We start from the raw sequence: 15,451 nt of genomic DNA, 5'->3' as shown, positions 1-15,451 counted from the left end.
CTCTGGCCTGCCTAAATGCTCTGATCTGCGCCCCTAAGCCTAGATATGTGGGGTCTGGGTTAAGAGGAGAAGATGGCAAGAAAAGCACAATGCATGCGCATCTCTGGAGCAAAATGCTGCTTTAGAAGTGAAGGAAAATGCAAAAAGGAAAACCAGCGAATGGTTTTCTTTTTTATCATCACCGGACACCTTATTGCACCGACAAGTGTATTGATAAATGCTCAGCTGCAATGTTTGCAACGCTTACCTCTGGTTATCTTCAAATAAAGATTTGCATGCTCAGAGCTGGGAAAGCTCCAAACCCTGGAGCTGAAAATTGCTTCTGATCTAAACAAAGCCTGAGCGAACAATGTTGATCTGGGCCTTTATAAGGCTCATGGAAAACTGGGGCGGGGGACACAGTCAGCGCAAAAGCAGATGGAATTTTACAGCGACGCAAAGCCCCTTGCATCAAACGCACCCCTCCCCTCCTCCTCTCCAAGTCAACACAGGCAGTCCCTAACACCAGAAGAGGAAACTGGGAGCGCGGCAACCAGTCATCTCCAAAATTAATAGTGCTTAGCCCAGAGCCTCCCTAGAAGTGACAAGCTGGGTGTCCCCGTTCCCAGATGCTGAGGAGCTAGGTGCGGGTACCTAATGATGATAATCACTGGGACATGTAAAGGAACTCACGAGTCCTCCGTCTTCCAGCATAAGCCTGTCTTCACTACCGAGCAGCCACAACTCATGGGGATGTATCCAGAGGTTTGTGAGTAGAAAACTAAAGGCCCTGAAAAGCCCTGAACTCCAGCCTCTTTCCTGCAGAGGTTACAGGGAACCAGGCAGAGGGCCTTCTTGGTAGTGGCGCCCGCCCTGTGGAACGCCCTCCCACCAGATGTCAAAGAGAAAAACAACTACCAGACTTTTAGAAGACATCTGAAGGCAGCCCTCTTTAGGGAAGCTTTTAATGTTTAGTAGATTATTGTATTTTAATATTCTGTTGGAAGCCGCCCAGAGTGGCTGGGGAAACCCAGCCAGATGGGCAGGGTATAAATAAAAAATTATTATTATTATTATTATTATTATTAAGCATTACCTTCCATTCCAGGAAGGCATGATGTTTACAAATAATCCTTATAAATATCATGCAACCAGCATTCGAAACTCCCATTGTTCTGGGCACATTTTGCGACAGGCAATTTCATTAGCGTGAGCAGTTGCTGAGCCTAAGATTTCAGATTGAAACTGCAGTGTGGAAGGAAAGGAGGACTTTTTCTGCCTCCCCACATCCAGCTATTCTCTGAAGACTATAGAAGAGACCCTCTTAAGAATATTAGGGGGGTGGGCAGGGGAAGGACTAGACCATGCGAAAAATGAACATAATATTTTAGCTGCAGTCCATTCATTTTCAGCTTGTTGTAAGACATTCCATTGTTGCGCTCATAACCTAGGTTCAAGGTGCCCTTTAGCTCCTCGCTTTCCCATCTCAGTTTCTAACACTGCATGCAAGCAGCTCTGCGATCTTCCCCTGTTTATCATCTGGTCCATCTCCTTAGCATGCCAAAACCCTCCCTCATCCCTGTGTACAAAAGATGACATAAATGCCTCATCCCCAACTCTGAAAAGAATGGTGGTTTTTTTAATAATTTAAGGTTTCTTTTCTACAAAAAACAACAACAGAAAAACAGGGGTGGGGAGCCCAGAAAACATTATGCTTTCTTTTTGAAAAGATATAAACAAATAATGTGGTTGGCGCATGACGGACCTCTAACTCTTTGGAAAATTCCCCCTTTCTCCCCAAACTAGTAGCCTCCTGGGGAATCCAGGGCAGGGCAGGCTGCCAAGGTGCTTTCTTACTGCCCATGGGAGGTATTATCCCTATTATTTACCGTATTTTTTGCTCTATAAGACTCACTTTTCCCCTCCTTAAAAGTAAGGGGAAATGTGTGTGCGTCTTATGGAGCGAATGCAGGCTGCGCAGCTATCCCAGAAGCCAGAACAGCAAAAGGGATCGCTGTTTTCACTGTGCAACGATCCCTCTTGCTGTTCTGGCTTCTGAGATTCAGAATATATTTTTTTCTCGTTTTCTTCCTCCAAAAACTAGGTGCGTCTTGTGGTCTGGTGCATCTTACAGAGCGAAAAATACAGTATTCAATTTGTATACTACGCACCGCCCGAAGATCACAGGGCGGTTCACAACATAAAAATACAAAAACGAGGGCACAAATGCTCCACAATTCATCAGTCCAAAAAGCAGAGTCGCCAAAGAGGAAATTGTCTGATTTGCAACCTCGCATTGCTCCGAAACAATGTCCCGGGGTGGCAGAAAACTGTGGTCCGGGCGCAAAACGTCTGAATCCCCCAGAGATAATCTCACACCCCAGTTTGTCAGCGCTTCTTCTTACTGGTGCGAAGGGCTTTTTTGCGCTTGAGAATCATTTCGTAGAGTTTTTCCAGGCCTTGCTGAAGGCCCTGTCCGCTGACAGCGCTGCAGCCCTGGATGTGGTTCGAGGTGGAGGCGCAGAGTTCGGGCAGACCCAGGAACTTCTCCACCTCGGCTACGGAGAGGGCCTGGGCCACATCCTGTTTGTTGGCTAGCACCAACATGGGGACGCCTTGGTTTTCCGAGGAACGGACGATCTTGTGCAACTCCACGCGGGCCTCCTCCAGCCGCTCGGCCTCCGAAGAGTCCACCACAAAAACGACGCCGTCCGTGCGGCGCATGTAGGATTTCCAGAGGGGGCGCAGCTTCTCCTGCCCGCCCACATCCCACACCTGGAAAGTGATGGCGCGCGAACCGCCTAGCGGCACCCGGATCTTCTCCATGTTGAAGCCCTTCGTGGGCGCGCTCTTGACAAACTCCTGGAACTTCAAGCGGTACAGCAGCGATGTTTTGCCGGCTGCATCCAGCCCAACCACCACCACGTGCAGGGCCTGCAAATGGGGCATAAATGGGGGCACTGGGCCCAGCTGGTTCCCCATAGTCCTCCGTAGCACAGCCAAACTTTGAAGCGTTGCGGGTGGCCGGATGATTTTTCCACTCACAGCAGTTGTGGAACTGTGGCAACAAGACACAGAGATACAGTTAATGCAAAATGCAAACCCATGCGCACATACTTTGCGTCACTATGGGCAATGCTTGAAGATGCAGCAATTTTTTTGGGGGGGGGGAGGTATTGTTAAAGACATGCTGATCAAATAAACAGGGGAATTGGAACATTTACTGTTTTTTTGTGAACTACCCGTAATGCTTAGACTCGACTCTTCAGATGCCAAAGTAATCCCCCAGCTAAACATCTCAAATTCCTCGATTCAAGCAACACTTTCACAAACCCTAAAGAAACCTCCTTCGCAGAAAACCCGAATTCACACAGAGGACAATCGATCCAGAGAAACTGGTTTTCAGAGAAGCTGAACCGTGCCTATTTGCAGATCCACATTAGCTGGTAACTTTCCTTTCCCTTAGTTTATTTTAAAACATTTACTTGCTACTTTTCCTGTATTCGTTTCAAAAATAGTTAACACACTAAAAAAATAACACTGTAAAATAATACATCATCATCAACAACAACACCACAGCCTGTAACAGCAAGGAACAGCACAATGACAACATCTCTATAAAGGACAAGAGAAAGACACTAAGTTTAAAAGACTAAAAAGTTTTTTGTTGTAGTTTTAAGTAAGAAGTGAGGAAGCTGTAGAGAGGTGTTTTTTTGTGTGTGTTTTGAAAACACTGGTGCCACTACAGAGAAGTCTCCGGTGCTCATGTAGCCTCAAAGTAAGAAGGAATCTGAAGCAGTGATTATTATTAAGATTTTAAGTGTGTGGGGGGAGCTATCCTCCCCCCTCAAAGACTTACAGTCTTCCCCCTCAAAACCTTTGGATTACTGGCCAAGGATAGAAGCAGTATTACTTTAAATAGGCACCATGACTGGTGGCAGACAGAGCCTAAAGAGGTCCTTTGGCCACGATCTGCGCTCAAAAACTCCCCAAAGATGGGAATCTATCTCAGGAAGAAGCAGCCTTCAAAACACAACCCTCTATACTGCTGCAATATCAGCTGAATGTTTACTGAAAGGTATGCACAAAAAAGTGCTGGGCTGAGCGCAGTTTCTAAACATGAGATTCAGTCGCGCTCAAGTCATGGCTGGAGGTTACAGGGGGGGGAAAGATAATTGCATATTTTCAGCGGACTCTGAATTATTCCTCCAAGTGTGCAGACCACCCTTTCCGCCAACATGATATCAAGAGTTGCTTCCAACAGCACGTAAGAAATGCAATAAGCAAAACAAAAATTAAAAAGTATCAAAACCATCCAATTAATAAAACAGTAACAGAGCGACAACATGAGGCGGATGGGCCAGAACAGGCAAGCTATTAAGTCACCTTATTTCAACTAAGCTGTTTTTTAAAAAAAAAGGGGGGGGAGGGGAGCAAGGGCAGACGGTGTCGAGTCTGTAGAAAGAGAAGCGGGGAAAAGCCACCCTCCGATTTTTCCAAGCAAGCGGACGCGCCCGCCCAAATCCTCCAGTCCCGGGAGATTTTAAAAATGCACTCTGTACATGCTCAGAGACACCCTCTCCTACCGAGTTCCGCGTCTGCGGCGAAAGCGGGCCGAATTGAGAACCGGGGAAGCCTAGAAGGGATCGCAGACTCCAGAGATCGAGAGAAAGAGATTACCTTCCATGGGGATGCCGCCGCCGCAGCAACAGCAACAGCAGCAGCACCTTCGCCGAGCAGCCGTCCGCAGCCCGGGCTCTCCACGCGCCCAGCTCGCCCGCGGATGCCTCTCGCCTCCCGGGGAGAGGAAAGGCGAGGCCAGCCGGGCGGCGTCAGCGCTCCCGAAGCCAACCAGCGCCCGAGATGCGGCTGCGGGGAAGGCGCGGGGGAGGCTTCCTGGATCGGACCAATCGGGAGCGCGCCCTCGACAGCGCCGCCTTCGCCTCCGCCTCGGAACTGCAAGCGCTTTCTTCTCCAAAGGCGCGCGGTGCGCTTCCTCCCTTGGCACGGAGTTTTGAGCGTGCGAGCTCCAAAAAGGCAGCCGGGCTTGCAGCAATCTGGAGGCATATTATTATTATTATTATTATTTATTTGTTATAGATTTGCATGCTTCCCGTCCTTGGCGGCTCACAACACAGAGCGCAAAATGCGTCGTGGATAAAACAAGAATGAGCTCGGTCCGTGGACGCGAGACGCTTAATCTCGGTGTCGCGGGCAGAAAGATCCCCACGTTGCCGAGGGTCGGACTAGGCCAGATGAGCCTCCCTTCCAGCTCTACGATTCTATGCAAAAGAAACCACAGACACATTTAAAAGGACATGGGATGTCAACCAGCCAAAGGCCGCCTTTTGAGTCCTTTGTCGGGGGAGGGAAAGGCTGGATATAAATAAATACACATGCATGTAGAAAGCGAGGGAGAAGGGACCGTCTCCTTTACAAGCTAGCTTTCTGCGCGCGGGGACATGCAAAGGCAAAATTCTAATTCCACCCTGGAGCCTGGTTTTCAGTCCTGCAGCTTTGAGATCCAAGAAGTAACAAACACGAGCACGTGCTGTTCCCTCTTCCCCTATTTTTTTGCTTTTTTACGGCGATCGTTCGCGCACAGGATAATTGTAACCAGCAATTTTGCACCGACTTTTGCATTTTGCTTGCAAACTTCCCAGATTCCCGCTTTCCTCCATCCCCGGGCTTTCGTTTGCTGCTTTTCTGGGTCATCTGTACATGCTCAGAGACCTTGCAAAGAAGCTTTCCCCTGCCTGGGTGCAGCGCCTGGCACGCACCCCGGGATGCTAAATCAGTCGCGCGCTCCCAGGACGTGCCTCCGCCAGGCAAGGACTGGGAGAAGCAGCGCCTGGTTTCTGCCGCCCCCTGGCGGCCAGGTGCGGCAGCGGGCGACAGGTGGGGCGGCGGCGGCGTCTTCCCAGTTGCCCGGGCATCGCGGCATTGTGTGACCCGACGGGCCTCGGCGACGGTGCCACCGCGGCTGCCCGCGGCTGCAGGCGGTCCGGCGGGCAGCACAATGGCGGGCGCCTACCACTGGGAAGCGCGGCGCAGGCAGATGCAGCTGGAGCGCAGATGCTGGCAGATGCAGGTACCTGGGCAAGGGAGGCGAGGGGAAATCTCAGGTCCAGGAGGGTCGTTTAAAGGCGGGGAGGGGGACAAAAACTTTCTCACCAGAGGGTGGGAAAATGTGGGGCACAGGGGAGAATATGATGGAAGTCACAAAGCGCTGCATTATCTGGTTGGTTGTTGTTGTTCATCTAGTCAGTGGCGTAGGGTAGGTTGTCAGCACCCAGGGCAAGGCAAGTAATTTGCGCCCCCCCAACCCGTGGATTTGCGCCCCCTAACCCGTGGATTTGCGCCCCCTAACCCCTGGATTTGCGCCCCCTAACCCCTAGATTTGTGCCCCCTAACCCTAACCCCCAGATGTTGCGCCCGGTGCGGCCGCCCCCCCCTGCACCCCCACGCTACGCCACTGCATCTAGTTGCAGGCATGCCAACTTGAATACAGTGGTACCTCAGGTTACATACGCTTCAGGTTACAAACGCTTCAGATTGCAGACTCCTCTAACCCAGAAATAGTACCTCAGGTTAAGAACTTTGCTTCAGGATGAGAACAGAAATCGTTCTTTGACAGCGTGGCAGCAGCAGGAGGCCCCATTAGCTAAAGTGGTGCTTCAGGTTAAGAACAGTTTCAGGTTAAGAACAGACCTCCGGAACGAATTAAGTATGTAACCAGAGGTACCACTGTACAGAACCTGAACCCGCATTCTCGTCAAAACTAAGGCAACATAAAAAGTGGTAGCAGATGAGAAAGCAGAACAGAAAGGGAGCCTTGTATAGGGAAGCTTCTTAATGTTTAATGCTTTATTATGTTTTTATGTGTGTGGCTGGGGCAACCCGATCAAATGGGCAGGGTACAAATAAATTATTATTATTATTATTATTATTATTAGAGTTACCCAGGCTGAAAAGGGAGAAATCCAAATAGGGATGTTGCAGAAGGGGAAGGAACAGGAAAATGCACACCTGGTCCAGGATGGGCAGGTATTAGCCAGGGGAAAGTAACCTGGCAGTTTTCACTTTGCGTGTCTGTGGTTGCATGCAGGCGAGAGGCGCCTATGGAGGACAGCCCCATGACCATGTTTTGAGGGATATCCAAGCAAAATGCTCCATCCCGCCGCCCTCCAACACCGTGTCTCAGAATCCAGTCTCCCAAGGTAAGGGGAAGGGTGGGAACCTGTTACAAGACAAGGGGGTCTTCTGAGATGCCTGGTCCATGAACATCACCTACCTAGGCTAGCCTCTGGACCCAGCCTCTGGAAAGGAAAATAATAATAATAATAATAATAATAATAAATTCTATTTATATCCCGCCCTCCCCAGCTGAAGCTGGGCTCAGGGCGGCTGACAACAATCAAAATAATCCAACATTCTAAAAACCTTTCATTATAAAAATTAATTAAAATCAAATTGATGGCAACCATTAAGCAAGAGTCTGTGCAGATTGCCAGAGGAGGGGGTCAGGCTGCGCCCTGACCAAAGGCCTGGTGGAACAGCTCTGTCTTACAGGCCCTGCGGAAAGATGTCAGGTCCTGCAGGGCCCTAGTCTCTTGTGACAAGAGCGTTGCACCAGATCGGAGCCGCGGCCGAGAAAGCCCTGGCTCTAGTTGAGGCCAGCCTAACCTCTCTGTGGCCTGGGACCTTCAGGATGTTTTTGTTTGAAGACCGTAAGTTCTTCTGTGGGACATACCAGGAGAGGCAGTCCCGTAGGTACGAGGGTCCTAGGCCATATAGGGCTTTGAAGGTTAAAACCAGCACCTTAAACCTGATCCTGTACTCCACCGGGAGCCAGTGCAGCTGGTATAGCACCGGGTGAATGTGATCTCGCAGCGAAGACCCCGTAAGGAGTCTCGCTGCAGCATTCTGCACCCGCTGGAGTTTCTGGGTCAGTCTCAAGGGCAGCCCCACGTAGAGCGAGTTACAATAATCCAGTCTGGAGGTGACCGTCGCATGGATCACAGTGGCTAGGTCAGGGCGAGAGAGATAAGGGCGAGAGAGATATCTAAGATATCTCAAACCCTCGGTGAGTTAGGAACTTCTCCTGCATACAAAGGCAGGCTCTGGCAAAGTGAGCGGACAAGACCAATCGTAGGCCCAAGAAGGTGGTTTCCATACCTGCTGCGGAGGGAAGTGAGGGACAGGTGAGGCTGACCAACCTGGCAAGGCAGCCCATCTAGGAGAAGGAAATCTTTCTTTTTAAAAAACATTTTTTAATGTCATTTTTATAAACATACAACAAACATCAAATTCAAAATCCAAAAACTGAGATTACTCTGAATCTCCTGACTCCCCCCCTATCCCTTTCATGGGTCCTAATGAAAATAATTACAACTGCGTGTCAATATTTATCCAAATATTTTCTCCGTCTGAATTGTCCATAGTTTCTGTTACTTTACAAATGTGATTGAAATCCTGCCAGTGTTTTAACCTGCTTGCAGTAGTCTTGTATATAAATTATAAACTTTTCCCATTCTTTTTTTTTAAAGTTCTTGTCCTCTTGATTTCTGAGCTTCCCAGTTAATTTTGCCATTTTGGCATAGTCTATTCATCTTGAAGTGGCTTATTCATGCCGGCCACATGACCTGGAAGTTGTACGCCGGCTTCCTCAGCCAGTAAAGCGAGATGAGCGCCGCAACCCCAGAGTCGGCCACGAATGGACCTAAAGGTCAGGGGTCCCTTTACCTTTTTATAACACAAGTAGGAAAAAAATGTCTCATATTAAAGGTCAGAAACTCACTTTGCCATGTGGCCTTCTGCAGCACACTTCGAATGTGTTTGGGGTGTGCAAATTAGTGCCTTAATTTGGGTACTCTTCTGCCACAAAGAATTAGTCAGTGCCTTCCATCTGATAACCATTATTCAAAGATACAGTTCATTCTGCCCAGAATTAACCCCTTATGCCTTTCATTACTTTGAAACTAACCTGGCTTTCACACACAGAAGATGAGTTGTTACCAGATCCTCAGCCCCCATTGCGACTGAGCTTGAGCTTTGAAATATTCATGCACTGAAGGTATTGGAAAATCAGGTGTAGGCTAACCTAGCCGTGTACCCTCCCTTGAAAGACAGAGGTCAAATTACAAGGGTTTGTCGCGCTAGAAAACAGGCGCTCAGTGGGACTTACGGCTACAATTTCAACATGATTCGGAGGATGAGGTCACTCAATCAAGTTCCACTAGAAGCGCTGCTTGTGGTTTAGGGACGGCGGCTTCTTCTGCAAATTCATATGTTGCCAAGCGAAACCAACAAAATATCTCGTAAACGAAACGAGCTCTTCCTGCAAACATCCGACCTGTCGGAGCTAAAGCGAGATGCCAAAATAGGTTGGGACAGTGGCTCCCAAACTCATTTCACCACGGAACTTGCTGTATATCTTGGGAGACCAATTAAAGATTTTTCTGCCTGTTGTAGCAATTGTAATCCACAATGCCAAATGCTGTGTGGTTTTTAATTGTATTGCCAGTGCTGTTTTCCCCAGGGGGGAAAACACCTTTTTTGGGGGGGGGTTAAAAAGTGTGACACTTACTGTAACAACTTCATGGTGAGTACCGGCACCTACCGTATTTTTTGCTCTATAAGACTCACTTTTCCCCTCCTAAAAATTAAGGGGAAATGTGTGTGCGTCTTATGGAGCGAATGCAGGCTGCGCAGCTATCCCAGAAGCCAGAACAGCAAGAGGGATTGCTGCTTTCACTGCGCAGCGATCCCTCTTGCTGTTTTGGCTTCTGAGATTCAGAATTTTTTTTTCTTGTTTTCCTCCTCCAAAAACTAGGTGCGTCTTGTGATGTGGTGCGTCTTATAGAGCGAAAAATACGGTATTTTTCTAGAAAAAAAGCACTGGGTATTGTTACTGCTTATTTTATTCATTATGTGCTCTTTTTAGCTGTACTACAACTTGAATTTTATGAAGTTCAATTTGTAAACAATTCATAAAATTCAAGTTGTAATACAATACAGTACAATACCAGAAGCAGTAAAAATACAAATAAAATTCAGGATCGCTATTTACCACCTTCCATCTTTAGCCACAAATCCAGACATGCCGTGGACCGTCTGAACGAAGCTTGTGGACCATGGGCATGATACGTTGGTTTGAGAGTAAACTGAGATTAAAAGTGTGCGAGTCGTACCAGACTCATCAGGTGCAGGTACCCTTGTGCGAGACGTCCTGAAATCAAGAGTACAGAGCTCATGGGCCTCCTGGTGTTGAACTACAGTTCCTATTAAACCGGACCATTGGTCCTTCTGGGTGGAGCTGATGGGAAGTGGAGTCCAACATCATGAGATCTGCAGGCTCACCGTCACTGCTTTAAATCTCGGAAGGTATTGCAAGACACCTTGCCGTTTATAGGTTTCAGGTGCCCAAAGTGCTTCCTGCAGACATTCATAAGATCATAGAATTGTAGAGTTGGAAGGGATCCCAAGAGTCATCTATAACAACAACAGCAACAATTTATTATTTATACCCCTCCCATGTGGCTGGGTTTCCCCAGCCACTCTGGGCGGCTTCCGACAAAATACTAAAATACAACAGTCCTTCAGATATTAAAAGCTTCCCTAAACAGGGCTGCCTTCAAATGTATCCTAAAAGTCTGCTAGTTGTTTTTTCCCTTTGATATCTGATGGGAGGGCATTCCACAGGGCGGGTGCCACCACCGAGAAGGCCCTCTGCCTGGTTCCCTGTAACTTCGCTTCTTGCAGGGAGGGAACCGCCAGAAGGCCCTCGGCGCTGGACCTCAGTGTCTGGGCTGAATGATGAGGGTGGAGACGCTCCTTCAGGTATCTAGTTAAACTCCCTGCAATGTAGGAAATCCTGCGCACAGCCATCCTTGGGTGGGCTTGAACCACCAACCTTTTGTTTAGTAGCCAGATGCACAGACCCATTGCATTTTCTTTACAACAGCCCCTGTGAGGTAGATGTCATCGCCTTATGGAATACAGGGAAGTTGATCCGAGTATGCGGTTGCTAGCTCTGTCTTCCTAAGAGGGGCTCAAACTTGGCTGTGATCCAGAATGCCTTCCTTCCACCCTAACCAGCTTGTGGTTGCTCGGTCCTGAAAGATTGGGAGTCTGTTCTGTCATAACATGTCTCAGAGCTTGGGCCCTGGCTCCTTTTAAGTTGCTCCAAATGTATACAGCTCGGTTTCCCCCTTTTAATTTCTCGCAGGGGTCCAGGCTGACTGTTGCCTGTGCAGAACGGACCATGTGCCGAATCACAGTGGCAAGCTGTTGAAAAGATACTCGGTGAGTCAGAAAGTGAAAAGCGGGGAGTTATGAATCAATGGGGACGCGGGTGGCGCTGTGGGTTAAACCACAGAGCCTAGGACTTGCTGATCAGAAGGTTGGCGGTTCGAATCCCCACAACGGGGTGAGCTCCTGTTGCTCAGTCCCTGCTCCTGCCAACCTAGCAGTTCAAAAGCACGTCAAAGTGCAAGTAGATAAATAGGTACTGCTCCGGCGGGAAGGTAAACGGCATTTCTGTGTGCTGCTCTGGTTCGCCAGAAGCGGCTTAGTCCTGCTGGCCACATGACCCGGAAGCTGTACGCCGGCTCCCTTGGCCAATAAAGTGAGATGAGCGCCGTAACCCCAGAATCGGCCACGACTGGACCTAATGGTCAGGGGTCCCTTTACCTTTTAGGAATCAATGACCTCTTGGCTGCAACCTTTGGGCAGGGCAGCCTGTTTTGAGCGCAGCCGGCAGTGAACCTCTCTCTTACTCACGTTCTCCTCACTGAGCTTTGTGGTCTTCTCTATGCCTCAAATGGCCATTCTCGTTCTGCTCATTCCCATCCTCGCTCCCCTTCAGATCTCTCCTTCCTAATTTTTTAACATCAGCATATTAGCTATGAGGTCCTCAACTACATAGATTTAAATAAAACATGCATCGGCATTCTACGTAGAATCATTGAGCTGGAAGGGCGCCTGAAGCTCATAGGCTATCCAATCTGCAACCTTGGCGTTATCAGCACCAACTGAGTTATGTCTGGGTAGAACTGGACAACGAAGTTCTCAAATGTTTTGCCAGAACCAGCCTGTTGGAATGGAGGAGAAAACATTGTGAAATGTGTGGCTGCGTGTTGTTGTTGGATCCGATCCGATACTGATGGCCTCTCTTTTCTCTTTTAGACAACAGAGTACATACAGCAGTGGTAACAACTGAGCAGCCGGCAACGGCAGGGAGAAAAGATTCCTCTGCAACTTGGACCTGGAAAGAAAAGCGGTGTCCATTTTATGTGCGGTAAAAGCACTTTTCCAGGGCAAAACACAGAGTTTAGTGGTTGCGCCCATGGGTTCTCCCACTCTCCCTAACCATAAAATGAAAGCTTTCCAGAGTCACGGACCGAAACCACACTCCTTTATGTAGAACTGAGCATAACTAAAGTTATTGCAGGTGGTTGGACTAGATCACCCAGGGATCTCTTCTACATCTCTGCTATTCTATGGCAGGCATAGGCAAACTCCGGCCCTCCAGATGTTTGGGACTACAATTCCCATCATCCCTAGCTAACAGGGCCAGTGGTCAGGGATGATAGGAATTGTAGTCCCAATAATAATAATAATAATAATAATTTTTTTATTATTTATACCCTGCCCATCTGGCTGGGTCTTCCCAGCCACCCTGGGCAGCTTCCAACAAAGTATTAAAATACAGTGGTCTGTTAACATTAAAAGCTTCCCTAAACAGGGCTGCCTTCAGATGTCTTCTAAAAGTCTGGTAGTTGTTGTTCTCTTTGACATCTAGTGGGAGGGTGTTCCACAGGGCAGGTGCCACTACCAAGAAGGCCCTCTGCCTGGTTCCCTGTAACCTCACTTCTCGCAATGAGGGAACCGCCAGAAGGCCCTCGGCGCTGGACCTCAGTGTCCGGGCAAATCGATGGGGGTGGAGACGCTCCTTCAGGTATACTGGGCCGAGGTCGTTTAGGGCTTTAACGGTCAGCACCAACACTTTGAATTGTGCTCGGAAACGTACTGGGAGCCAAACATCTGGAGGGTCGGAGTTTGCCTATACCTGTTCTATGGCTTTCTCAAAAATGTTTGTTCCTCTTGAAACTTTGAGCCGCTGCACAGCCTTAAATTGGGGTGGTGTTGGGTGGATCACATTATTCCGAAACCTGCAGAGACCACTGCAGCAAGTTGTGGCCAGACAGTTGCCCAGCACTAAAAGGAAACTAGATTTAAATAGGGGGAAATATCACCGGCAGAACAAGAGCCCCCTGTTCTCCTTCCTTGGGAGGTTTGAAGAAAGGATTAGGGAGGGATCTGGTGGAGACAATTTGGTAGAATGTGGGTGTCGCTGCTTAGGGCAGGAATTTAGGTTGCTTGCATCCACGCTAGAGTCCTGCTGAGGCCTTGCTTGTCTGTGATTAGCTGGAAGTGAATTTGAAATGCAGGTTCTGCACATTCCTTAAGGTAATGCTAGTAACCCAGCGATACTCATTCCCCATGACAAGGATTCTTCTGTATTTACTTAAAACTAGTTCCCATTTATGAAAGGTTGTCTGCAACATTAAGGAAGAGAGTTGGCAAGCCCTCCCTTTTTAGTTGCTTCTGGTTGATTGAAGCTGGGGGACTAACAATGGATAGTCCCTCAATTCCCCCAATGTCACTTTTAGTGGCTTGGGGGAGGTTTGATGATTGAGTTCCTCATTTTAACCTTAAAAAGAAGTAGTAGTAAAAGAGCCTCATTTTGGTGTTAGAAGAATCACCCCACCTTCAGCCACAGGAACAGAAACGGACATTGAAGGCATTAAGAGGCTATTCTTCACTAATTCTGCAACCTTGATCAACCAGAAGCAATAAAACACGTAAAGGTAAAAGGTAAAGGGACCCCTGACCATTAGGTCCAGTCGTGACTGACTCTGGGGTTGCGGCACTCATCTCGCTTTATTGGCCAAGGGAGCTGGCGTACAGCTTCCGGGTCATGTGGCTAGCATGACTAAGCCGCTTCTGGCAAACCAGAGCAGCGCATGGAAACGCCGTTTACCTTCCCGCCAGAGCAGTGCCTATTTATCTACTTGCACTTTGATATGCTTTCGAACTGCTAGGTTGGCAGGAGCAGGGACTGAGCAACGGGAGCTCACCCCGTCGCGGGGATTCAAACCGCCGACCTTCTGATCGGCAAGTCCTAGGCCCTGTGGTTTAACCCACAGCGCCACCCACGTCCCTTTAATAAAACACGTAGGACCTGCAAAAAGGAAACTTTTAGTTAAAAGCGTAAGAACCCCCCAGAAGCTTCCTCAGATGTTTTCCACTCCACGTAGGACAGTGCTGCAGTTGCACATTTTATTGCAAAAGTAAATAGAATCCGTTACGAATCATGGCTGAAAAAACATACAAACACAGGGTTGCAGAGATTTGCACCTCTGGACTCTCTGCAAAATGTAACATAGCAAAAGCCGTTTCACAGAAAAGGGCTGGTATGGAAGGAAGCTTACTTAGGGCATGTACACGTGGCAGTTTAAAGTGGACTCAGGGCATCCCATGTATGCAAACTTCCACACCATCCATATATCATCCTCATTCAAGTGGCTAACCTGCAGTTTCCTCTCCAACTAATTTGGATTTCTCCAATCTGGATAATTCGGTGAAAGAAAACAATCCAACGTAAAATGACTTGCTACTTGAACGGAGATGCACCGAAGCAACAAGCGTGGGGATTTGCCACACCAAGTGCACTCTTAGGACAAAATGCCCACTTCTGTTTTGCTCATCAGCTGAGCACATCCCTAGCCATTTCCCCAACAGCTCACAGTAAAGGCTCCAGGGTGTCTACCTCCATCTGTCGCTGCTGAAGGCACGTTTGCAGTATTTATTGTTTTCAAAACGCTCACTTAAAAAACCACGATGTATTTTTTTTAAAAAAGGCCTTTGCAGGTACAGGAGGCAGGAAAGGAAAAACAGGCGGTGGGGGGGGGACGGACAGGCTTGCACAAATCACTTTCTCTGTCCTGCCTTAGTGTGTTGTGCCTCTGTGTGAAATGCAGTTTTATGCTCTTCTCTGAGCTGACTCACAGCGCTCTGTATTGGGAGGGCCTGCAGATTGGGGGCGCCAGTGCTTCCACCTGCCTGGTCATTATTAGGCCTCATAAGGTGGTGGGCTGCTGGTTCTCTACCTCAAAAAACACTTTTCGAGGGATGGGAGAGCTGCTATCTTGCACAAATCTGGTGGAACAAAAAAACAACTTGTATTTCAAAAAACATTAAAATTAAAATCTGGCTCATTTACTACGAAACATCGGCTAGGGTGGAAGTTTGTTGTCATGCAATTAGAGGCAAAACAGGTAAACAAATACCTGCACGCACACCTACAATGGGTCTCAGATTTCCAGAACTTGCAGGAATCAGGAAAGTTCCAATTGAAGGGAGGATGTAACACCACACAGCACAAATGCATCCAGTCAAGCTCTGC

The 15,451-nt window shown here is 48.3% G+C and overlaps 2 protein-coding genes and 1 long non-coding RNA gene across 4 annotated transcripts in view; 2 read left to right on the top strand and 1 right to left on the bottom strand.

The window, feature by feature from the left end:
- Positions 1-1,593: 1,593 nt before the first annotated feature.
- On the bottom strand, positions 1,594-4,798 carry ARL4D (ARF like GTPase 4D). 2 transcript variants are annotated; one of them, XM_083408047.1, is made up of 2 exons: positions 4,566-4,798; positions 1,594-3,037 (listed from the first exon to the last, which is right to left on the bottom strand). In XM_083408047.1, exon 2 carries the CDS (start codon positions 2,959-2,961, stop codon positions 2,368-2,370), a length of 594 nt encoding a protein of 197 aa, XP_083264173.1. In that variant the 5' UTR covers positions 2,962-3,037; positions 4,566-4,798; the 3' UTR covers positions 1,594-2,367. The 2 variants fall into 2 exon arrangements, with proteins under 2 accessions (XP_083264173.1, XP_083264172.1); XM_083408046.1 differs by having other exon boundaries at positions 4,660-4,796.
- LOC310662476 (uncharacterized protein) lies at positions 4,671-12,378 on the top strand (the record flags this gene model as incomplete). Its single annotated transcript, XM_083409409.1, has 5 exons — positions 4,671-4,791; positions 5,643-6,070; positions 7,088-7,199; positions 11,210-11,286; positions 12,169-12,378. The coding sequence occupies 5 exons, from the start codon at positions 4,671-4,673 to the stop codon at positions 12,193-12,195; spliced, it is 765 nt and encodes a 254-aa protein (XP_083265535.1). The 3' UTR covers positions 12,196-12,378.
- Positions 12,379-12,696: 318 nt separating this feature from the next.
- Positions 12,697-15,451, top strand: part of LOC310661717 — a 44,234-nt gene continuing 41,479 nt past the window's right edge. Inside the window, exon 1 of the long non-coding RNA XR_014504097.1 lies at positions 12,697-13,178. This is a non-coding gene — a long non-coding RNA (uncharacterized lncRNA). The remainder of the gene's footprint in view (positions 13,179-15,451) is intronic.

This window comes from Podarcis tiliguerta, assembly GCF_965153285.1.
Source record: "Podarcis tiliguerta genome assembly, chromosome: 13".
NCBI lineage: Eukaryota > Metazoa > Chordata > Lepidosauria > Squamata > Lacertidae > Podarcis > Podarcis tiliguerta.
Note: the sequence above shows the minus strand (reverse complement) of the source record. Positions and strands in the feature narration are given on the sequence as shown.